Source organism: Cyrtonyx montezumae, unplaced genomic scaffold, assembly GCF_038088225.1.
Source record: "Cyrtonyx montezumae isolate F1298 unplaced genomic scaffold, pur_monq_1.0 scaffold_3, whole genome shotgun sequence".
Taxonomy (NCBI): domain Eukaryota; kingdom Metazoa; phylum Chordata; class Aves; order Galliformes; family Odontophoridae; genus Cyrtonyx; species Cyrtonyx montezumae.
Window position 1 is genome coordinate 125,551,602 of NW_027072034.1, and position 25,965 is coordinate 125,577,566.

Below are 25,965 nucleotides of genomic sequence, written 5' to 3' on the forward strand. Positions count from 1 at the left end.
CAATTAAATAACAACTTCCATATTCACCTTTTCATATCTACTGATACTGATACGATGTAGACCCAGTCATGCATGCCCATGTCAAGGTTGAATGTGGCATAATGAGGAAAGGCAAATTGTGCATTTAAAAGATGAGAGAATGCAGAAGGCACACAGTGATGTAGAATGGCTTCATATTCACATCTAACAACCTGGAATCAACAAAGGTGCTTCCACTCTTGTTTCCAGATAACCCCTGCAGTGGAAGCATGCACAGACAGTACATGTATGGAACTTATTACTGCCTCTATGCCTGAATTGTCAGAGGTTTTATTTTTATTATTATTGTTGTTTTGCAATTACTCAGTCACATAGAACATTTGGCAGTAGTGTTTTCTCATAATCCTCACAGACCTTTTAGTACCAGTACATAGCCTTCCTGATCTCTGCATTAGTACAAATGTAAACTATTGTTCAGTCACAAGAGACACTCAGTTCTGTTACAAATATATTGGCAAAGCACTGTCATCACCACTATAGAAAGAAATACAGATTCTCTTACAAGGAAAATGGAAAATGTAAACATTTTTTTTCCAGATCAAAATGGATTACAGAGAAATAAACTCAGACTTAATGAAATCAGGAACTCCATTTCTTACACATCAAAGTGAATGATAATAAAGAAAGAAACTCATTGCCAGGCAAGCTTTTACTGGTGCACTCATACACGACACTGTGTTGAGGAATTGCTGGTTATTTGCTGCCACACTCCATGGAGAATTTACGAATTAGCATTGCCTTGTTTTGTCTGCACTTTACAATTAGATAGAGCTACACAACGATGCAAGCCACAGGCCAAGCTCAGAAGAGCAAACTGACGAGTTTTAAAAGTTAGCATGTCATGTGATGCCACTAGAATAGCTACAGAATAAGCAGCTGACAACAAATCACAGTGGGACATATATCAAATCCCTAAATATCTGTTCATTTTGCTTAATGCATCACATACAGTGTTTAGATCACTGCGGAGGTCCTGGACGACATTTTCTATACTCCTGGTATCCTTCAGAATCTCAATGCTTTGCGTATATGGATTGAAATACACAGAAAAGGGACGATTGATTGATTTAGCGAAGTCCCTGTAAGAAAAAAGAAAATTAACACCTCTTTTTAGTCTACCACTGAAGAAGAGAAATTAGATTTTAGAGTCAAGGGAAATACTTTACCTCATCTTTTCTTTGGCTTCTTCAAAACTTTCTGAAACAAAGTAAGCTTCCTGAAAAGTGGTGATAAGGCATTCTTGCAAACAGGTTGTCTTCGGATCGAATGTTTTCACCTTGGCTTTGTCAGAAAGAGCATGCTGAAAAATAAACCATTGGCTCTATTAAACTGTATTTTGATACTGCTTTGTAACTATAAAGCAGTTCTCATATTCAACTTCCATATCCCTGTGCTGTATTTCTTCAATCATTTGGTAGCCTCTCATGTTTTACATAGAGTAATCTTCCAGTGTGAATAGAAGAGATAATTTGTTACTTAGAAAATACTCTTTTTATGAGTCATTTTTTCACTTAACTAATAAAATACTAAAGAGCAGATTGGAAATCTATGTGCTGCGTAGGCATAAATCTTCGGATGGAAATGAGAAAGCCATAAAATTAACATTGCTGGAAAGTTATCTACAGCTATAAACATGTATGTCCACAAACGTCAATTAACAGGAAGAACTGATCATCATCTTAGCAGGTGAACTGAGTCTGACCAAATCACTCACATAATCTCTGCATTACATTCTCAGACCAAATTCACATATTCTTTTCCTGACTGAGTTTAAGAGTGAAACTAGATATCTGAAAACCCATTAAATAGTGCTTGTATATTGTGTGCTGATGAAATGCATTGCCCTTCCACCACATACATGAGTTATAATCATCATTTTAATACTGTAAGGGAAAAAGAACCAGAAATACAGGCATAGATAGGTACAGAGCAGACAGCAGACAGAAGAGACATCAAATTACGTTGCTCAAAGAAGAGATTACAGATTAGCCTCTCTCTTTACACTACTGGCAAAAGTCACTGGAAAGATTTCAAAAACAGAGGTTTCAAAGCTGAAAATCTGGTACTGAGACATTTTATAACAAAATTTATTTCTACCTCTTCCTTCTGCTTGGATACTTGCAGTTAGTTTTTGGATCTACTTTAACTCTCAGAGCACATGCACTTTCATCCTCAGTGCCCTGTACAGAAACACAAGGTGAGGAAGGAAAGCACATGTAGGTCAACTTTCTTTAGTATCTATCCACAGGGAAAACATGCATGAAAAGCACTGAGAAATGACATGGAGAGAGCAGATCGCTGAAGCACGAAGGAATCTCTTATTCCTTTGTTTCTGCATAGACACTCTTTACAGCAAAGTATTAACCATACTGTGTACTTGAGCTCCTCTTGCTTATGCTCATTCCTAAATCCCTGTGAAAGCCTCTGAAAATATCACACTACTTAGTTCTCAACCTGCTGTTGCCAAATAACAGGACATAAAATTGGAACAAGAACCTCTTCCTCCCACCTTCTCTTTCTCCAAAAATAAATACATGAAAAATTAATGCATGGTATCTTAAAATGTCTGAGAATTAACTTTCTTTAGTACGTGTATCATTTCCTTCTCACAGAGTTTGCTGTTTCTAGCCAGCCATTGGTTATATGGGTATGAAAACAAAAATCTAAAAGGGACCATCTTGACCAGCACCTTCTTCTAAATAGATTGCAGGAACAACCTCACCTTACTTGGCCTGTTTAAATCCCTATCATCTCTGTCTTCAGGCAGAGCCATGTGTGGTTGACTGCCTGTAAGTTTAGGCATCTACTTCCTTCCACAGAACTGAATTTGTTTGTCTTCACTATGAATTATCATAAGTTCATAAGGTTGGAAAGGACCTATAAGATCATCTAGTCCAACCATCCTCCTATCACTATCCCTACCCAACTACTAAATCAAATCCCTTAGCACCTCATCTAAACGCTTCTTGAACAGCGCTAGGGATGGTGCCTCAACCACCTCCCTAGGCAGGCCATTCCAGTGCCTGACCACTCTTTCAGAAAAAAAATGCTTCCTCAGGTCTAATCTAAATCTTCCTCGGCGCAACTTGTGGCCATTCCCTCTCGTCCTGTCGTTATTTATCAGGGAGAAGAGGCCCACCCCCTCCTCACCACAACCTCCCTTCAGGAAGTGGTAGAGTGCAATAAGGTCTCCTCTGAGCCTCCTCTTCTCCAGACTGAACAATCCCAGCTCCCTCAGCCGCTCCTCATAAGACTTGTGCTCCAGACCCCTCACCAGTTTTGTTGCCCTTCTCTGAACACGCTCCAGGGCCTCAATGTCCTTCTTGTAGTGAGGGGCCCATGGGTTTCCTGAGTTCAATCTGGACAAAAAATATCCCCTTTGAAGGTGCCTGTTTACTTTCAGATAGGATCTGATGCCTCAAATATCTATGGGACAAAGTTTTAAAACCTTGCATGGGTTGAGTGAAACCCTGTGTGGAAAATTAAGAGTTCTACTGGCCAAGTTTTCTTGGGAACTGAACTAGTAAGTGACCACTTCTAACACATGGATTCTTTCCCATACAGCTTCAACAGAAAGGGTGACAGTGTTCTTCACCTTGTGCATGGTATCTGCTGAGATATATGCACTCTTTGGACAGAAACAGAGGATCAAAGCTGCCAGAGATGAGAAGAGACTCAGCATCATCATCGACAGCTGCTCTAATCACTCAACTCTAATTATATAAAAGGGAAGAGTTTAAAGAGAAGTAAATGCTAATTCTTTATCACAGTGGATGCCTTCTGAGAAAAAATAACCTCTCTGAGGTTATTCTCCTCAGATTGTCTATATGAAATAACACCTACTTTGTGGATCTCAGTTTAGTGTGCACATGAACAGAGCTGCTACTTCATAAAGCAATTGGGATGTGCAGGCACTAGGAAACGCACAACTGGGAAAGAGAGTAAATTTAGACATGCCTTCCAGGTTAGCTGACATACAATCAATTATTCTTCAGATTGCTGTTTGGGAATCAAGTGTCTAAATTCTGCTGAATTTCCAACTGAGATCTTTTCTAAGATATGGCTTTTTGGCTCTTGGATCAATTAGGCATTGTCATGATGATCAGAGCAATGGGAAGTACCTCTGCAATTGTAGACAGTGCTTTCAGACTCTGCAGTGTGGTATCTGGAGAGTCTACTATTGACTAGATGTGCTGACACCAGCAAGGCTGGCATTTTGCAACTGAGCTGAGGCTGCAGACAAACCTTCATGCACATCATAAAATGTCTAGCGTGAACTGTCAGGGCAAGGCTGACTCCAAAGCTGAACTAGGATTTTTGTAATTTATTTTTTTTTAGAAACATCATAGTGCTCTAAAAAGTTGGTCTTTGGCAACATCTGCATTGTTAAGCACAGAATCTCAACACCTGCTTGAGTTAGAAAGCTTTTAAGTTCAAACCATAGTTTTTTTTAACGAAGTTGTTCACCTATGGGGTTTTTTTGGATATTCAGTTCCTCAGTGAATTTAAACTTCAGAGTATCTACTATGGATTTCTCCTCAGAAATCTCTTACTTTATCCGCCTTCATGGATGTCAAGGATAATGATGATATGGAAAATAGCTTTCAGCCAGAAAGAACATCTCACTGCCCTGCAGGTTTGTGATAACAACTGTCTCTAAAGGCCTACTCACACAAACAGTAATACTTAGCTAATACAATTGTTGGTGATTCTCCTTTGGTTTTAGCAACAGTAGTTTGGAGTGAAACTTTCAAACAGATTGTAACTATTTCCCAAGAAATTCAGCAATATTAGACAATGGAACACCTCAAAAATTAGACAACTACTTTTCTAGGGAATAAGTGTAGCACTCCAGAAAAGACTCCAATCCCACTGGACCAAAGACAAAAAAAAAGATTCAGGTACATAATAACAGGTTTCTAGAGTCTAGAATGTCGAGGTATCTGTACAGGGATGGAAGCTATTGCATAGGACCTCCAGATAGAGATCCAGTTAAATATACTGGGACATCTCAGATGGCACCAGGCATTTACATGGAGCAACCATCAATCATTTCCTAAGGGATAACTATCACTGACACATGGTAAATGAGTTTTGTCTGTGCTTTCTCCTTTAAGCATTAAAAATGGAATGTAATAACTTAGAGAGTTTTAGTTTCACAAAATAAATAAATAAATAACAAAAAGGAAAAAAAAAGCATCTACTATAGTGAGGGGTAGTGTTGAGATGAGTTAGTTGAGTTATAAATACTGCACTGTCTGAGGATTACAGGAGGGCAGAACAAGAACACTGGTGAGAAGTTGTCTGTGTGCCAGTACTGATTTTATCACCTTGTTATTCTGTGAGAGAATATAGTTCTGGAAAACCTGCTCCTAAATACTATTTTGCATTATTCTGCTTGTGCTTTTCAGCTTAGGACACTTCCAGATTTATGATATGATTTCATCAGGTTTGTTTTTGTTGTTGTTGTTATCAGTATAATTTTATATAACGCTTAGACAAATTAGGAAGAGAGTCTAAATTTAAAAAGAGCATTATAATGGCCATCTGGGATGGAAATCTCCATCCTCTTAATCCTCTTCAGTAAATAGAACCAAACCTTGTATTTGAATCTTTCTGGTTATAAAAGTTGACATCACCTTCTCTTAACATAAACTATCATTAAAAGAAAACATGAGTGGATATTGCATTTGACTTAAAAATCTGTCCAAAAAGATTTGAAGGCCACCTCTCCGGTAAATATAGAAGCATACAAAAGGGATATATGACTTGATGTACAGCCAATTGAAGCTTGTAGGATCATTCTTTTAATCAAAGAGTTCAAGAGAGCATCACATAAAGTAAATAATTAAAAATTCCAAAGACATTTCAACTGTCTTTAGAAATAATTTCAAAAAAATGAAATGCATGTTATTTCTGCCTTATCTCTAAGTCCCAAACATATACTGTGTAAAAGCACTAGGTAGTGTTAACCTGACTATTAGTCAGAGTATTTATATCTACTTACTGTATTATTCTTCCCCACCTAGGCTTCATTTTTCATCTGTTCTTTTGCATTATGCTTTTCAAAATTTCTGCTTGATGCTTCCTTAGCATGCACTTCATCAGCTGTTGCCTTTTTCAATATCTGAAATTTGAAGTCTAAGTACTGAGTAGGGAAAAAAAGAGAAGGAAACCCTATATTGATAGGATGATGCCCACATTTCTCTAGCATTTATGTTGTGGTTTTTTTTTCCTAAAGCTATTGACCAGATTTGCAGAGTGGAACAGTGTAACATAGAAGTGGGGCTGACTGAATAAGTATTTCACTCATCTGAAAGTCCCAAATATGACTGGCCATAGAAATTTCTAGATACTATTTGTAAAATTGTCTATCACTTTGTTTCCTGCAAATACTGCTGCACTGAAAAAAAGAGCTATAGGGAGGGCAGCTAGAGAGGGGATTTTCTTCTTGCTGACAAAAGCAAATCAATATCAAGTAACTGTAAAGTCAACGGAGCAAAATTCAACACCGTAGCATGATCTACCATTCAAGTGACAAGGATAAATACATATTTTAACTTCTTCATAGAGGAGATTGTACGTCCACAACTGCTGTTGTCTGAAGAATGGCAGAAATTACTTTTAAAAGGACTATTTTGCTCTGACTTCTATAAAAAGTATGGGGGTCAGGCCTTGTGGTCAAAAAACTGCAGTAGGTTCATACCCGTCCAGCATAGAAATGCCAGTACTGTTCACGTTATTTTCAGAGCAATTGCTGATAGCTATTAGCATTTCAGCTGTAACCAGGATCTTAACTACAGACTGTTACATCAGTGTTATTTTTCAGATACGTCATTAATTAGAGAGTGGTTAGGACCTGGCACAGGCTGCCTAGAGAAGCTGTGGATGCCCCATTCTTGGAGGTGTTGAAAGCTGGGCTGGACGGGGTCCTGGGCAGCCTGATCCAGTGGTAGCAATCAACCCAAAGCAGTGTGTTGGAGCTGGTTGGGCTTTAATGTCCCTTTCAACCTAAACCATTCAATGAGCTTCAAATCAAGGAAGAAATTTTCCCTCCCAGTTCATACTTGGAGATAAATGCAGAGGTATGGGAGCCTGCAAGAAGAAATTTTCCCACCCAGTGTGTGTGACTGGAGATAAAGGCAGAGGTGTGGGAGGTTGTATTCTGGTAGAAAGTCAGAGAAAAGCAACAGCTTGATGCAAAGCTCTGCAACAGAGCCACGAGGTGCCCAGAGATTCGTTTTCCTAAGCACCTGGCTGACAGATCTCGCTGACAAGAAGCATGCCCAGTGTCAGGTTTCTGGTCTAGAAAGAGCTCCTCCCTTTGTCAGATTAGCAGAAAACTTAGTTTGGTTTTCTTTTTTTTCTTTCCCATTCCCCTCTTACTTTCACTTCTGCCCTAGAGCACAATTTCACAAAGACTGGATGTTTTTCACCTTATCAGTACCTTTATGGACACTCTGGGTATTTGTGGTACGATGGTTTTCTGTGCCTGCAGCATGCAAGAGCTTAGTCTCTCAATAACTGAAATGTTTCAGTCTAACTGAGGTCCCCATGTGCAGTGCGTTCAAGATATGGATGAAACTTAACTGCTTATGATACACAAGAGGTCAAACCAGATGATCTAATAGTCCCTTCTGGCTTAAGATCTATGAAATATAAATGTAATGTAACAGAAAATTGTATAGTATTTTTGATATATGGCAAAATTATTAGGATATACGATCTAACCTTTGAAGCCAACCAGTATACTCCATTAATGTATACCTTATTTAATTTTTACTGTTGCTTTTCGAAAGGATTATAATTTACATTTATACTCTGAGATTATTGCTGTGTGAGGAACAGAGAACTGGGATCACAGTTGAGATTTCTGTGTGTTAACAGAATTTGCACACTCTATAAGAATAATGAGTTTGTTTATGACATTGATGGTACAAGATTTATTATGTTCTCGACTATTTATTTCCTTGCTTTTATGCCTTTATATTTTGTAAATGATGTGACAGGTATTTTCAGGGTCATCACTTAACAGCTGCAACTGTTAGTTTAAATAAAAGCCCTGACTCTCCGCAGAAACCTACACAGTTTGGAGACCACACTGAACATTGTTGAGTGAGGGGAAAACAAGTGGGATATTTTCATCTCTTCGTGTCATTTGCACTGTGTAGTAGGTTGAAGTATGCACCAAACTGAGAACAACTATAATGAAACCAAATTAAAAATATATATAAACTGGAGAAAATAATTTTCTTTGACCTTTTTTCTTCAATCTCTTTATACAGGCTTATTAATAAAAGAATAGCAATCTGACTACTGAGCTACACTATTAATATTCTCAATTATGGGTAAAAATTACAATTACACCAAAAAGAGACAGAGATACTTCTATCAAAATGCCAAGTACTTCACTGAAAATGGGTGGGAAGATGCTCAAATGCAAATAAACAGCAGATATATTGTGAAACAGCATGTAAATGCTATTCTACATATGCTTTCTGAGACCAAATTTTTATATGAAAGCCATCAAGAGTTCATCTGGGTCCCAGAATAAACATGGCATTCTCCCCTCTTCCTAATCTTCCCTTCCTTTGTGCTAACAGAGAGGTGTATTACATCTCAAAACATTAAACTTGTGACAAAATGCCTCTTACTTGTTCTCTATGACAAAAAACAGGCAGCTACTCACACCATGAAAGGTCAAAGACTTTTGTCTTTATAAGTCTGTGTTGCAACACAGGCATACATTTCAAGTTTAGTATGAGCTTATATGCATTCTTCAATTTTAAAAACAGTCTACTGAATCAAGACCTTAATAAATATTCTTTTAATATCAATAACAAATCCTCTGAAATATGTTGCATTACTTCCAACAGAATTGTGTCTGATTTTAAAACAGTTTTTCAACTACAGAAAACATATCTTTTTCTTCTAAGCAAAGCTTTCAGAACCCAGTACACACTTAAATGAGCATCCACTTACCCAAAATGCAAGCATCTCACAGGCTAGTTATTTTTTATATTTCAAACAGAAATAAGTTTTGTAGCTTATTCTTACTTCGGTACTTCAGTCCTTACAAATTCATTTCATGCTTCAGGTGCCAGCTGATACTTCAAATGAAGTTTTCAGCTCAGTGTCGCATTTAAAAGGAAGTTTTTCACATTGATAAATTTAGCTGTTATTTTCAAGTCAAAATATTGATATCGAATTATAATTTTATTGTGATTAAATAAACTTGGTTCTGCTTTAAGAGCATATCAACCAACATACCTTTAGTTCTCCAATAGAAGACAGAAGTCCTGCCCCGTAAGCACGTAGCTGTCCTTCTTGCTTGCAAAGACCAAATTCAATTGTAAAAAAATAGCACTGTAAAACAGATACACAGATACATACAATGTAGATTATAAAAAATAAAAAAGTATTTCAGCCATGACAATTGGTGCCATATTCACTCAATCTCCCCCCTTGTTCAGAATTTCATGTCTTTAATATAGATTCAGAAAAAGTACTTTAAATGTCATGTTCTGCAGTAACAGAGCTTTGCATAAGAATATGAGATTGTTGGTTGTTGTTTTTTTTTCTGGGCACCCAGGCAATTCACAGGAATGGCCAGTTAGGAACAGACAGGTAAGAGCATTTAGCTATCAAAGTCACAGACAAATCTGCAGAGACTTCTGACACCTTCTGAAATAAGAGAACTGTTTTAAAAGAAAATCCCTCAAGGTACTTGGTCTGCCTGTCTAAGAACCTCTGAAGATCTCCAAGATCTAGTTCAGAGCAATAAAGTCTGGCATGTATCTAAGTGCTGTCTCCCATTAGAATGAACTTATGTATGTGCTCAAGAGCCTTCTTTAGTTGATATCTTACTCCTCACTACATTTTACTTCATCGTAAATGAAGAACTAATATGGCACTTGGCATCTTAAATGACAGAAAGAAAATTACAGTCAGTCTAGCAAATTCAGTTAGTTCATCCATTACAGTTGTTCTCTAGGTCTACATTCAACCTACATAACCAGAAGGCAGTTAACATATCTGAGCTGATGAGAAGTTGCAGAAGAGATTAAATCAGCATAACAGTAATGCATCTAACTTTGCTGTATTCACCTAACAAAGTGAAACGCTAGGTAGACTCTAAAATGTGCAGATAGTTCCAGATCCAGTAAAACCAGAAGACAAAAATCACATCTGCTCTGATGGTACTGAGCTTCAGTTTGGTTTTATTATGATGCAGCAAGATTGTTTTTGATGCCAGATCATACAGATGAGATTGTTAGTAACTGTTTCTACATATAAAGGTTTTAGGGAAGTACAAATCAACTTCTATAAAAATTCTGCATGAATATATATTCTCTTACCATTTCAGTATCTGTGCATAGGAATACAGTTCCACTGAAACCAAGAGCTTTACATGAAATATGAATTTACACTGCATTCCAATTAACTGCATAACAGGTGAAGCTTATATTTCATTTTAGGATAAGCTTCAACTCAGTATGTGATACTAATTCTTACCGCTTTCTGCATATCTTAAAAACAAATCCTAAGCAGATGTGTTTGGATTTTTTTTTGTCACTTACTACTTTTCTCACAAACCCCACTCTTCTAGACTGAGTCTCCATCCTAAATGCAAAAGAGCAGTAATTAACAGCTTTTTAAAATTCAATAAATGTATAGAAGCTGAGATATGATTAATTTCTCTGCTGCTTATAAAAGTTCCTGTAGTGCCAGCATGGCACTGTGAAGAAAAACATGATAAAAAAGAATAAAAACATGAGTCCTGTGTCTGATCTAAACGTGCAAAGTCAGCTACAAAGAAGGAAAGGTTGCAGTGACTTAAGATGCCTCGAGTTAGGTTCCAGTACAGCAGTCAAAGCACAGATATCCACAAGAGGAGGTGAAAGCACAACACTGTCAAACAAGAAACCAAAGTTCCACTTATGACTTTGCTATTAACTTTTATAAGCCAAGCTGGCATCTAACTGTTCATTAAATACAATTAACTGATGCCAGAACAACTGGTTTTCAAAAAAGACATCTCAGGAATAAGCAACCAGATGCACAAAATGACAAAGGCATCACTGAGTGAAACTGAGACACCTGCCACCATGAAGAATATCAACTGAGTTTTTGCCAGAAAAACTTTCTGGGGGCTGCAGTCCTGGTTCTGTACCTGCTGTCACTGCCAACAGTGAACTGCTCAGCATCATGCTTAAACCCCACAGTCATCTTTGAATTAGCCCCCTCAGCTCTCTTAAAAGAACCACTGGGGTGAATATGAACATCCTGACAGATATACAGCAGGACTGGGCTGCTCATAAAGCACAGGGTCCAGTCATTTTCACTCTGAAAGCAAACAACAGCTAAAAAGGGGGAGTCTGGTGACTGCCTATTACAGATCCGTCAGTGGCCGTAACTTTGTCCTTTCTTGGAAAGACTTAAGATAAAACACCTACCTAGTATTAACTTGTGGTATTAAGCTGTAGTATTTAAAAAAGCCCTTTAAATGAAAAGCTTTTTTTTTTTAGTATAAGTTTCTCATATGCAACAACTACAATTACCATATTTTAAGGGTTCTGCTTAGCTAAGAAAATGAGATAGCTCACCCTATGCTGCCATCTTCAGCTTACTGCTCAGTAATACACAGATTCCCCCACCCTCCCACTCACACACACCCCCAAAGAAGGTTTGGTGCATCACAAGGCTCAGCAGGCTTTAGAAAGCCTTGCTCACAAGTCTAAAGACACTGAATAATATTAAGAAGGAGATTAAATATTAACTACTTATGGGTGCCTTTTATAGACCAGATGCATAAACACTTAGTGCATGCCTTTCTTTGTACTGTAATCGACAGTAACTGTAGTTACTATTATATCCGTATATAATATATAGAAAATAACTGCTACTGCAGTTGGAGTGATTTAATGAAGAAATGGCTGTGTAGATCAATAAAATTTTAAAAGTGTTCCCTGAAGGCAAATAGATGATAATTTAATCATCATTATGTGTAGGCTGGTGAACGTAAGCACAAATTGAGGCATGCAAGCTTTCATGTTCATATTTAAATCTTTGACCTCTCTCTGGCATAGTCAAAATATTGAAATTACAGATTTCTGCCCAACTTGCAGCCCCAAACACTTGACACCTCTGCAAAGAACAGCAACATCCTACCTTTTATCCTACATTTTCCCATTACTTCCCGTTGCACTTCATCTTCGGAGTGAATTATGGCTTTATTGAATCTTAAAGGTAGGCTCCTGGTGTTCTTTTGGGGCCAGTATAAAGACATCCTGACTGTCCTCATGATCCCTTTGGACATCTCCTTCCTCTACATATCTCCCATCCCCCAAATGATCCTTATGCCTACAACTCACTCCCCAAAATTTTCATTCTTCTCATACCCCATCACCTTAAGTCTCTTGCTCCTGTTTACCGTCTCATAATAGACAATGTAAAGAAATATGTTAGATGGCCATTAAGAAGCTTCCAAATAATGCTAAATACAATAGATGATGTCAGCTTTTTTCCACTGTAGTCTCTTTCAAATTGGAAAAAGAGATCAAGGAAGAAGAAAGTTTAACATGTAAAGCAAGAAGACAGCAGGTTCCTGACAAAGTCTTCATCACATGCAGCAAGCTACAAGATGACACAAAGCAGTAGAAAAGACATTTTATAAATTCTGTATTTCTCAAAAAGCTTTTCAATAAAATGCCTTTCTGTTAGTCAAATGAGCGAAACAAGAAGAATCAAAGTGCCAAATGAAGGAGTAAAATTAACCCTTAAACCAAGAGATACCAATGTAACGATCTAGACTGTGCCAGAAACACAAAGTAGCACGGGATATTATTTTAATTTTTTTCTCTTATTTAACTGAATTATATGAATGATAACTATAGTCGCGTTCGTGAAACATTGTCTACATGGGTTCAAAAATAGTTTCAAGGAAGAAAAAGTGGTTTTAAGTACTATTATATCCTACTACAGTAGATCTCTTCCTTCAGAATCCCTGAATCAGTGGTCACTGAATCAGAGCTTGTACAGGATGTTGGGTGCTAATGTCACAGACTCAGTACCTCAAAATCTGCTTCTTCCATAAAAACACTTGAGCCATTCCATTTCATATAGCTTATTTATGGTATAGCTGAGAGACTGGTACTCATGTTCACTGGGCAATTTTCAGTAAGATGAATAATGAGAGTTCGTCTGTTCTCTGAAACAGCTCTAAAAAGATGTTCTCAGAATGAATCTTGAGAACACTGACCATTGTCAAGAGCTGATTCACTTGCACTCTCTGTTACAGGGGACAAAAAGGAGGAACTGAGTAACTGCATGACTGTAATCACACCACATGGACAGGAATATTCACCACTTCATAATGGGATGAGGATACCAACCCCAGCTGACATAAAGTACCAGAAATAATGGAGTACCAGTTGCAAAGGAGACAATGCAATTACTAGTGCACGTAAGTACTTGCAAGATCAGTGCTAAATACCCTTAAGGAAACATCTTTGCAGTCCTTCAGCTGGATTTATGGATTCAAACAATACTTAAAAATGGACTACACTAAATTTTAGTGTATGTAATACGGTCAATAATTTGCAAAGATTCTTCCTTCTTCAGAATGTCTTTCATATTTGAGCTTTAAAATTACACATCTAGAGATTATAAGTTCATAAGTTCATAAGTTCATAAGGTTGGAAAGGACCTATAAGATCATCTAGTCCAACCATCCTCCTATCACTATCCCTACCCAACTACTAAATTAAGTCCTTTAGCACCTCATCTAGACGCTTCTTGAACAGCGCTAGGGATGGTGCCTCAACCACCTCCCTAGGCAGGCCATTCCAGTGCCTGACCACTCTTTCAGAAAAAAAATGCTTCCTCAGGTCTAATCTAAATCTTCCCCGGCGCAACTTGTGGCCATTCCCTCTCGTCCTGTCATTACTTATCAGGGAGAAGAGGCCTACCCCCTCCTCACCACAACCCCCCTTCAGGAAGTGGTAGAGTGCAATAAGGTCTCCTCTGAGCCTCCTCTTCTCCAGACTGAACAATCCCAGCTCCCTCAGCCGCTCCTCATAAGACTTGTGCTCCAGACCCCTCACCAGTTTTGTTGCCCAATATCTCATATAGTTGTAATTATCTTTTAAGAAGAAAGTCATATACAAATAAAAGTGTCAAAAATCCCTGTTAGAAATTAATACTGAGAATTAATAAAATACAGTTGCTTTCTCCTCCCCATCCCCCTCCCAGAGAAGTAGCTCAGATTGCATATAAATGGTAATACAAAGACTATGACTCTGGTTTGTGCTTGCTTTCTTCATTCAGAGCTGGTGCAAATAGATTTGTGAATAGCTGCTTATTTTTCAATCTCAAATATATCAATAGTCACCAAAACACAGCTAGCATTTTACATTTGACTGAATTATTCAAAATTCACAGTCTGTTGAGTAGTATCAAGAACACTCCAGGACAAGAAGCAGATATATATAACACAGGTAACCCAGGCAACTAGCCAGTAGAGTCCAATGCTGGAGTCCAAACAGCAAGAAACATCAGCTATTTGACAGCTATTCATGTGAGAACATTATTGCATAAAAATGCAGGGAGAATTTTGAACAACAAATTAATCTAATGATGAGCTTGTGAATAGATCAAAAGCAGAAAGAAAGACAAATTCAGGGGATAAGTCTTTCTTTACAGATGATTTGCCTACCTCCAACGAAGAGAGTGGGCTTATCCACAGCTAACATCATTTCTAAATAAGAAAACAAAGTTTAATTTTTCAGAGTCGCCTTCTTGAAGCATTTTGTCTAGTCTGACACTTTGAAATGTACTTAGGCTCACTGAAATGAGGTTTTCTTTGGATATTTCCAAGTGTGCATATCTTTAACGATGCTCTCCTTTTTCCCCTCATCTGACTACTTTGCATTCAGACTTTTCAGCAAGGGTGAATGTTTGGAATAATCTTTTTCTAAACAGAAGTTTGTGTAGATGTGGTGCTGCTCATTAGAGCACTCTGTATTAGAAGCACACCAGCCTTCGCATTTCTGTTGACAGCCATCGCATCACTACATGCAAATTCCTCTAATGCAGTGGCTTGAAACATCCAGAGAAAGCACGTGCTATAGACAGCAATGAGGGTCTTTACCCTTTGTGAATAATTAGAAACAACATGTTTCTTTTTACAGAAGTTTCTGGAGAAAAACCTCATAATGGTAACCAAAATAAAGCGATCATCCTGAGTTTCTAAAGAAGCAGAAACTGTCGCTCAAACAACACAACACTACAGTGGCATCAGTAAGGAGGGAACTCTGTAAGGTGCAACACACATCTAAGACAAGAAAATGTGTATGACTGCAGATGCTATCTATCTTCTAGAATAAGATCTGGAGGAATTTCCTACTAATCCCCTCGTGTCTTTTGAGAGAGTGTGTCCTCCTGTCCATTCTCACATGGAGGGATCCTTCCTGCTGCTCTGAAGAGGGGGCAGAGGGTGAAACACCTCTGGAACCTTTCTGCTGCTGCTACTCCAGAAGTTAGTTCCCACAGAACTGGAGCAACTGGATATCTCATTCCATGAGTGAATTGCTCCTAGGTAATCTGCACTTAGGCTTGCTCTGCACTTTGGTATTTGTCCACTTCTCTCACATTACCTCAGTTGATAACCTTGTAGTGGTCACAGAGATGGGAGAAAAGTCACTCCCACAAAAGCACAGTTACTTCAGCTTGGTTAATACTGTCAGAAGAATTCCTAATTTATCTCAATGTAGCAAACAATAGTGCTGAAGCTGAACATGCAGCTGAGGAGATGAAACCACCGAAACTATGAACTGTTGCTGAGATCATTTGTTTAACATAAAGCATTGAAGCCACAACGCTTTACCCTTCCTATTTCCCCTTTCCTTTCATTTAACTCTTATCTTGAAGAACTTCGAAAACCTGGAGTTTTAAGGTTTATTAATTTCATACGGAGTTATTAAGAACAAATGATGTGCAATAATGAACCATTTCCTTTCCAATTTATTTTACAATGTGTAACATGAATTCATGTTCAGTGCTCCCTACACTGAAGTGTGTATTTTCTCATTTCTTTTCAAGCTGTTGCTCCAAATTTCAGCTTTCTAGACCACACTTAGCTCAAGAGGCACAGTCAGGTCATTTGACTTGATTGTTGAGATTCCAATAGATAAGGTCCTCAGAACGTCAAATTACAAATAAAATGGTGGGAAAGAAAAGCTAGGTAAACATGTGTCACAGCTGTCCATCCACAGTCTTCAAACTGTGCTGTTTCACATGACTACCTAGTTCTCCATGATCTTTCAGGCTTCAAAGTCTGCAAGCAGAGCCTATCCTCACACTCTCATGTCCTCCATGTTCTCCAGATCTTAGCACTGCTACTCTTTCAAATGAGGACTCTGCATTAACAATACCTACTAAAGCAAGAACACTACTTGCATGTGCAATACAGCAAGGGCTGGCAGAAAGAAAGTGCTCCCTCAGCACTCTGGCTTAAACTTCACCTTGTACTCTATCACTGCTATAGTAAACGTGAAAGGAACTCAGAAAGTGACAAGTTGGCATGACCCAAGTAAGAGCACCATTTGGAACAAATAGTCATTGAGCTGTTCTTCACCTACCAATATCATCATTTTAAAAGAGTTACCAACCCTAGGACTGTTGCCAAATCCTGAGCTGCATTGCTTAGAAAAACATCCATAGGAGAGACGATAATGCCTTCAGACACACTTCTTCATCTGACATTCAGAGCAAATACATCCATAAAAGCCTAGCCCAGTCCCAAAGACCTGTTTCTCACAACTACCTTGTGAACTTTAGCACCTGGTCCAACATTGTTCCACTCTCCCCAAAAATAAAATATTTCACTCCCTAGGAAGCCTGCAAAGGAGACTCAGCAGAGGCCTTGAGTTGTGATGCTGCTTAAAGAAATCCTCCTCAGACATTTTAGCTGAGGAGGGGTATCAAGTCAGAAGCAAAAGTGCTAAACTATCTGCTAATGAGAAGAAATTGCATCTCCAGAGTAATCACAGAACTTGTACGAGCTCTGAAATTGCATGTGCAGAAACACACTGAAGAGGCAGTGACAACTGGCAATGCTCTTTCCATATTTTCATTTCAAGGAAAAAAAAATGCTCTATTTCTTGGCAGTCACATCCCCTTATGTTTGTTTTTGAGGAGGAAAAAAAAAAAAAAAAAGGACTACATTCCAAAAATAACAGCTCCCATGCTAATTTTCTATGCTTAAAATAAATATTTAAATTCTTGCATCTATTTCTGAAAACCGATTTAATAACCAGATAGCTGAGATTTGTTTTCAAACATCACAGTTTCTAACAGCAACACTGAATTTAAACTCAATGTTCTTTTCATCACATAAATGCAAGGGGACTCCCAAAAGCTTTTTTGGCTCTTAATGCATTTGCTTAACCTGCCTTGCAAAAAGAAAAATGGAAAAAAAAAAAGAAAAAGATAGTAGGCATCAGCACAAAAGTAGTGCAAGTTCTATTCATGTCAAGCTGACAGACAGATCAAAGAAAAGAAATAACTCAGGGAATTTTAAATATCTATTAATTTTGCCACTAAAAATATATCCAAATTGAAGACTGCTTTCACAGCCTCAAACAAAATCTCTGTCAAGTACAGCTGAGCATCTCCTTGTCTCTCACTGATTTTTTGGCAGTGAGGGCATGTAGAAAGAATTTGTCATAACTACAGATTAGTCAAGTGAATCAACACCGGGTTACCTGCCAGAAGTCTGTAAACACATAGCAAATTATATGAATATGTATTCAATAAGGTGGAAAACAAGGTACACTAAGCAAGCGTTTGTGAGAACAAATCACAGCCTTCCCCTGTACAGGCAGAAGTTCAAGCAATTTACAGTGGCTCTGGTCTAGAAGTGACTTAACAGATGCAAGGTCACTCCAGAAATGATCAGAATGGCCAGGCTCTCACTGATGGGCAAAATTTCTGTTCTCATGTAGGTCCTAAATTCATTGCAGACGTATAACATGGACCTGTTCATAAACGAATTTGTTTATTGAGAGTGGAAAAAGTAATTCTACAAAGCTATGCACATACTAAAACCTAATAGTTTATTATATGAAAATGGTTAGAATTTATGCATTTGTAACAATTATGGCCTACTTATTCAAGAAGGAAGAAAATCCTTTAGATAAAGAGAAATACGTTTTTCTGGTGGGGTTGGGGGGGGGGGGGGAGGGGAGATTATCAGGAGCACCCACTTCTTCCAGCATTTCTTTAAAAAGCTCTGGAGATCAAACTGTTTTATCTAGGACTGTTATCACGTATCATATTCTATCAATGCCACAGTGACAATCTGCAGAAAGTTCTCTATAATATACAGAAAATATAAAGCTTGCAGATGTAAAGTGAAGCAAGGTTCTCTCATCAAAAGCTAATCTTTGCCGGTGGAAAAGCAAGATTTGAAGACAAGGTTGAACCTAAGAAACAGACATATCAGGGCAGGGGGTGTTAAAACTGTGCCTGAAAGCAATACCACATTGCTGCTGTGCTCACTTTGCCTATGACATCATCAGCCACAGCTGGAATCAAACCAAAATGACCAAAATTATCAGATACCAGGCCTTTTTCTGCAGGCTTTTTTTGTTTGTTTGTTTGTTTGCTTTGGCTTGAACAATACCCTGAGATTTTTAGAGTATTTGCTTTAATTTTCCAAAATCATCAACAAATAATAATTTTTAAAAAATCCCATACACAACAACATCCCCATGGCCCCCCCAGTCTTAAAAAGCAGCTAAGGGACATTGTGGCATGCAATACTACTTGAATTTGATTTTGACACAGACATGCACAAATCTATTTTTTCCCTACAGAAAACAATAGCTCTAAATAACATCTTTTGGCAAGTAAAATATGAACATAGTTCATACAACCAGCAAATCCTGACTTCGTTCACACGAATGCACTCATGCTGATTTTAAGGAGAACACACACATGGAAGTGAAGGTAGCCCACAGACCTAAACTCTTTGAAAGTAATAGCAAATGTACCCTTGGCTTTCTGTGGTGTCGGGACTGGCCCTATAAATACATAATTCAGCTGTACTTACAGAAACATTATGGCAAATCACCCAAAAATATCTCAATGAAAGATTTATGAAACCATATTCTATGCAGCACTCTGATGGCATTTGATAGAAAAGATGACGACAGACATAAGAACCACTTCAAAAGCTGTAGCACTAAGTAATTGAGCCCTAGGCATACTTAGTTCTTTATGGATACCAGACATATTTTATCTTACTTCCATACTTTTATCTGAGCATACAAAGAAAATACTCAGAAAAATGCCTGGTGAGAGAACTAGACAGAATGCATGCAGTATGCTAAGTCCTTGAGCCTGTATTTAAAACAATTCAGATTAGCACAGTTGTGAATATTAAAGTAGGATCTTTTCAGCTCAGCAAAACAGAAATTTTTAGACTTTCCATAAGACGATGGCATTTGGGTTATGCATAGTAGATAACAAGCATAATTTTCCTTCTGGAAGCAAAATCATTTACAGAAATATTCCAGACAAGCAGAAGATGAGTGCATGGTTTGAGGACACTGCTTATTACATGTAATCAGTTTGGTTTCTGCCTGAAAGCAGAACCTGTTGGCTTTCTTCTCCAGATGGTCCCACCAACCCACAAGAGGAGGGCAGGGTGCATATGGCTGCAGTGATGTTGCTGCTGGGGCTTCAAGGAAATTGAGGGTAACACTAACTCCCCTGCCTGTGCACTTGCAGCAGGCATTCCCTCAGCCCTGTGTGACACCTAGACACAGGCAAAATGAATTACCACGTGCTGGGCTCCTTCACGTCTCCACAAACGTATGTGCTGCTGTGGGAGGATCCTCCAGCTGGAAGATCTCCAGTGCAGATGACTCACATGTCAACCACTCTGCTACAGAACCTTACAGATTTAAGTATGGAAACAAATGCAATAGAAAAAGCAAGAAGCATTATAAAGTGTACTTTGTTAATTTGCTTTGACTGCTATATACTCCACTGGGAATACTTCTGGAGGTATTATGGGAAGCAGTACAGTGCATACATAAAGCCTTGCTAGCATGAAGGCTCCACAGCTCCGAACTGTACAGGAATGCATTTTTACAAATGAGTTTCACACATTTATGTGCTATAAAGCAAAATAAATTAAGGGTAGCAATGTCAGTACGAATGACATCTACACAGATTCTAGGTTTATCTCTTTCCTTCAAAATATAGGTGAAGGCACAGGGAGAGTCCAAAAGAGGAGCAATATACTCTGAACCTTTCCTCTGATGTTTTTCTGTTGTTTTTTTTCCCATATTCTTTAAATATTTATTCCTATAAGTTATGTGCTTTGTTAGTAGTTATTACCCAAAACACTTGTGCAACTGTTGCTCACTGGAAGCAATAATTTGTCCCAGTTACATATGGTCTATAAAAGACATTTTATACCCTCCTGTTAATGTATTTCCAACTCGAGGTCAAAAGAGAAAAATATGCAAAAAACCTTATCAAAATTCATAGATTGCTTCCACCTATTCCTCAACCTATCTCAAGTGGATGCAACACTGCAATGGTAAATGTTTGCTATTTGTGTGCATTCCTAAATTCTACAAATTCTTCCTAAGCTGTTTTGTTAAGGATCACTTTCACCGCTGTTGTAGCAGGGCACGCATTCTCTGTGAGCTGCTGAACTATCAACAAAGATTACTATTGCAGAATCTGCATTTTCTTAATGAAAATGAAGTCCTGAAAATAAACAAATGTAATTAGCAAGCCACCGCTGTGTGAAATTTGCACCATTCTCTTGTTAACCTATATGTCAAAAGATATTACTTGTGTGCATGTAAATTTGTATTTGCAGTTCAGTAACCTCGCAGATCATGATCTAACCACTTTGGAAACATAATCTTACAAGAAATAAAAACAAATCCAATGCCTTGCTGTAGTTTGTTATTGTATTAGAGGCTTTCTCTTCAGCACTTTTAACTGCTTAGGGCTTGATCTTCATAAACTGCATCCTGTCTACAAGGAGTCATATTATTTCCACAATAATTTTTAATTGCTTCCCTGCTCTCAATTTTGTCAAATTGGTCCTTTCTTGCATCTAACTTCCTCATTACAGGGCTGAGCCCAAGTACACAAACATATTATTAAACAACATTGCACCAACAGTTACTTGTGGGTACCAAATTTGGTCTGGTAAGGCAAACTGAGATCCTCACACAAAGAGCTCACCGAACCAAGCAACTGCTAGAATGCAGCCTGTATCACCTCCTAACAGCAGATGAACTCTCCTTGCTGCTCTTAATTTCGAGTGACCGCATAAGAAGCTTAAAAATTTCCTTTCCAGATGTAACACATCTTTGCCTACTTCGCCTAGAAACTAGATAAAAACAGGAACTTTGTGTATTAAACATTTTGCAAGCCAATATTTCATACCACCCTTTAGAAATTAAAAACAAACAAACAAACAAAAAAAAGAACAATTTCATTAGTGGCAGCCCAGCTCCCTGCCTTTGCTGCTCTGGCTGATGATATGATTCCTCCACCACCTAAATTACTTCTCCCACTCCCTCATGGAATGTGCAGCAGCAGAATCACCTTTTTGTACCTTCTGCTGATCAGAAACTGCAGGAACTCACACACTTGAACAGTGATGCCAGTTGATAGAGATGGATCTATTGAATCCTATTCCCCTCCCACACCTGGGTACAGCTCATTTGTCCCCTCTCCAAGCAGTAGAGGATGTCAACTATACAGCATCAGGTCCACTTTTCCTGACACACAAAAAGTCTTTGAAATATACAGACTCCCACTTTTGCAGTGAGCACATTCAAAACTAGCACAACTCTGCAGTGCTACTCTTAACTAAAAGTCGCATTAGAGTTGGAACTGCTCATTTACCCTGTTCACCAGTCTGACAGTACAGATACTCTCTCTCTTCCTTTTTCTTCTCCAGTTCTACCTGGGAAGTGGAAAAGGTTCGGGAAAGAATAGCATGCACAAAGTTACAGAGCATCATCTTCATGATGAGTAACTACATAAACTAGTGCTAACCCATAAAAGGAGATAAGGAATGATACAATGCTGGGAAGTCATGGCGGCATAGAGAAAGCATACAGCTGTGACTCATTATTTTCTCTCCAAATAAAGAACCCCATGACGACAACAACAACAAACACCTAAGAATCAGGTTAGAAACAACCAAATGAGATGGTTCATCAGACAGTGAAGAGTTAAGTCACAGAGCCCTCTGCAGAAGATACGGTGGGTACCAAAAATGTACGTGTCTTCAAGGACTGACAGCTGTCACTGAACAGGTATCCATTCTGGTTAATTAAATACATTACAACCACATTTGGCTTTAGAGTCTCTTGAGTTTCTGAGTGGTTAGAAACTTGGAAAACTTCTGAAAAGAATCAGGCATGCTCATCCTGCTCTTACCCTCTTCCAGAGCAGCTGTTCAGGGCTGCCCTTAGGAACAATGCATCAGTCACGTGGGCTGACCAGTACAGTAGCTCCTACAGATCCAAACCTGGCAATAGGTTGTCCAAACCCAGAACAAAGACTTCCACAAACACAATTCCCACAGAAGACATTGAGTGTCTGCTCCCATTTCATCAGCAGTACTCAAATTCTCCCTGAAGTAACTTCTCTGAAGCACTGGCTTATTTTTATGTAGTACAGAGTCATTTGTTTTTGAGATACAAAGCTAGTTAGGCATTGCTGCTGAGATTTTGTTCTTGTGCCATGAATCTCCCGTGTGATGACAACGAAAATGCGCTGCAAGGGAACATTGCAGTACTCTAAAATATTAAATATTGATCCTTGGAATCTACAGTTTTTTTTCTCTTCTTTAATCTGGTTCAGTGATATATGTACTGTACTATCTTTTTCACTCACCTTTCTGCTCACCTATTTGGTTACACATGCTAGAGGACATCAGCACTTCAGTTATTTTATCAGGAATTGTTGAAAGAGGTCCTTAAAATCTGGAGACTATTATATGTTATTAATATCTTCAGAATATTATACAAAGCAAAACCAGAAATCAGCATATGCTTTAAAGCTGCAGTCTGTGTACTCATCAACACCCCACCTATCAAAGAAGAGCAGTCCATATCTCCTGATTCAAATAGACTTTGTAATGACTGAGAAGACTACAGGGTCTCATCAGCTTAGTTTTCTGATGCTTGTATCACTTCAGATTTTGCTTTCAGGCAACTTCAGACATACACATATAGGTATCTTTGCCTGGTTAAAGTCAGGAGCAGACATGGCCCAAGCCATGTTCTTTTATTTCTCAATTGATGTACAATATAGATGTCAGTATTTCCAGGTTCACGCTGCTTGGCAGGACAATGTCTGGCTCCTTTATATATACTTTACATACTATCCTGCCTTTTACACTGGGAACTGGTTCATCTTCTCCTACTGACATCCACCACAGTCAGAATTGTTTCATGGCTCTCTTCAGTCTGTCAAAACTTACTAAAGCAGTTTTTACATCATGTTCACTCCCAGTAATTCACACTGCAGTTCTTTAAATAATTAACTACAGGCGCAGATGGAAGCATCTTCTTTGCAAGAAGCTCCATTATGTTACCACTGGACTTAGGTTACATACTCCACTCACTCCTGGCATTCATCACACAATATGGCATACCATTTGAGATACAGAAAAAATATTTGAATGTTGAACTTCAAAATGCTCAGTGAATGCCATAGCTACTCAGCTATGATAGCAGGCTTCAGTAGGGGAGCTGACCACAGACTTAGAGCAGTGGTTAGAATGTTGTCTATTGTTTTGCTATATAAATGAAGAATATTCAAGAAACCTTGATTTTTCAGATTCATATTAGGAATGTTCAAAATCTCAACCATTTTCATAGTTTTTTTCTCTGCTCCATTTGTTTCTTTATAGAGGAAGACAGTTACCCAGCTCACAAGCTGTACTTCCAGCCTAGCACTATTGCTAACAACTCTGGGAAATCTTATCTGTTGTTTTGAAGATGAGATCACAACAATGCGTGCTCTCCAGTAAGACGTCATCTCAAAGTTACCACATGCAACCCACCCTTTATCTGCAATGCTCCCATTTCTTCCATTCTGGTTATGACCTCAGTAAACAATGTGTAATTGTCCTGAATCGTGTGCCAGTTGTTCAGTGTGGGAGAAGAATTAAAATGATGACAAGAAAACTGGACAGCCTTTGAGGAAGACAGGCAAATGAGCTCACATGAATTACCATCGACTTATCCCAGATAGGCAGTTCTGAGCAATTTATTTTTTTTATCCTAGCATGTGTATGTAAAGTATTTAGAATGCGATACATACACAAATAAATGAAAGTCATCTGTAGAAATATACAATTGGCCTTAGTCATTATCCAAGCAACATAAAACATTTAGATTTATAACGTGCCTGAAATGCATTTTCAATAACTCATCATACAATTTCTCACAACTCCTTCAAATTACGAATCAATTCACTACTGTGGTTTTTTGCATAAAGGCTGACAAAAACAATAGTGCCATACTATGAAAATACCAGGAAAAGCATTGTCAAGAAAAATGAAAGGTGTCAATCTTTTTTTCAGTTCCTCAGAACTGAAGGTTTAAGGTTTAAGTGCACCCTTCAGCACAAAATCACTGGAAAAAACTTGCTGGGACTAATTAGTCCCTAATTGTCTAATTCTTGGATGGAAAAGATTTGGTAATAAACTGCATACAAACCACAGACACTGTGCTAACCTCTTCTTTTCTGAGTGGAGCAGATTGACTGGTGGTGATTAAATTTCACAAACACATTCTCTCCTTCCTGCCTTGCAAAAGGCAGCTTCAGCTGCGCTGAAAGAACTCAACAGGAGTTGGGAGTCATTCCCGCCATCAGTACAAGAGAAAGAATCCCACTTATCAACTTGCAGCTTCACAAAGACAGCTGCTCTCCAGCTCCCAAGTCCGCAAATTACAAGGTTATATCAGAATATAAACCAAGGTATACTTTTTGTACAATTTTCCTGACAAAACTTTATGTTATGTGCTGTTAAATGTGTTGTAAATTATATATTATATAAATTAGTTGAAACACCTCATGTCAAGTCCCCCCTTCAGTTTACAGTTTGAGAGCTAAGTAGAAAAGACAGACTGTTTTCACACAGTACTAAAAGAAACAGAAAGATCAGGCACACTTGAAAAATCAACTCAAAACCATTTTTCAGAACGTCACACAGAGTAGCACAAGACATTAGTTATGATGATAGTAATTAGCACCCAGACATACACAGTCAATATTATATTTCCTCAGCTAGTAACTGCATTGTACCACAGGACAAGCAAAAAAAAGTGGATTGTGGAAATATTTTGCCTTGTTTCAGTAATCTGGCTCTCAATCACTTGTTTTTTCTTACTCTCCTAAAACATTGTAAGGGGAACAACATTTCTCAAAAACTACTAGTCTTTAGGATCTTTCACTATTCCATTTTTCAAGGCAAGAGAGCTTAAGTTTGGAAAGGAGCAGCAGCCATTCCATCCCCCTCGCTCCAATGTGACCAACAGTCTAAAACAAGAGGATGGGGTACTCTCAAAATCCCTCTCTTTTCAGCCCTCTTTCCCTGCAGGTGTCCCCCCTCCAACTGAGCAGCACCTCTGCAATGCTCTCCCATTTAATCCCTGCCCTCAGTGGTGTTGCACAGAGGTGACTAATTGCCATTTAGCGAGTTACCCTGGCCTGCCCAGGGATGAAGCTCCTGCTTGCTCTCTGCAGCATGTCAGATCTACAGGGACAAAGCCACCCACAAATTTCCTTTGTAGCTCAAGACTGATCATATGCAAAGAGAAGATCTATCAAGACAGATACACAGTGGCTTTTGAGAGCAGAATGGAG

At 38.4% G+C, this 25,965-nt stretch overlaps 1 protein-coding gene across 1 annotated transcript in view; it reads right to left on the reverse strand.

Moving 5' to 3' along the window:
- Positions 1-943: 943 nt before the first annotated feature.
- The window catches only part of TPH2 (tryptophan hydroxylase 2), a 50,258-nt gene continuing 25,236 nt past the window's right edge, over positions 944-25,965 (reverse strand). The window contains exons 9-11 of the mRNA XM_065743325.1: positions 9,310-9,405; positions 1,206-1,339; positions 944-1,118 (exon numbers count right to left, since the gene is read on the reverse strand). Coding sequence (XP_065599397.1) covers positions 944-1,118; positions 1,206-1,339; positions 9,310-9,405 — 405 coding nt within the window. The remainder of the gene's footprint in view (positions 1,119-1,205; positions 1,340-9,309; positions 9,406-25,965) is intronic.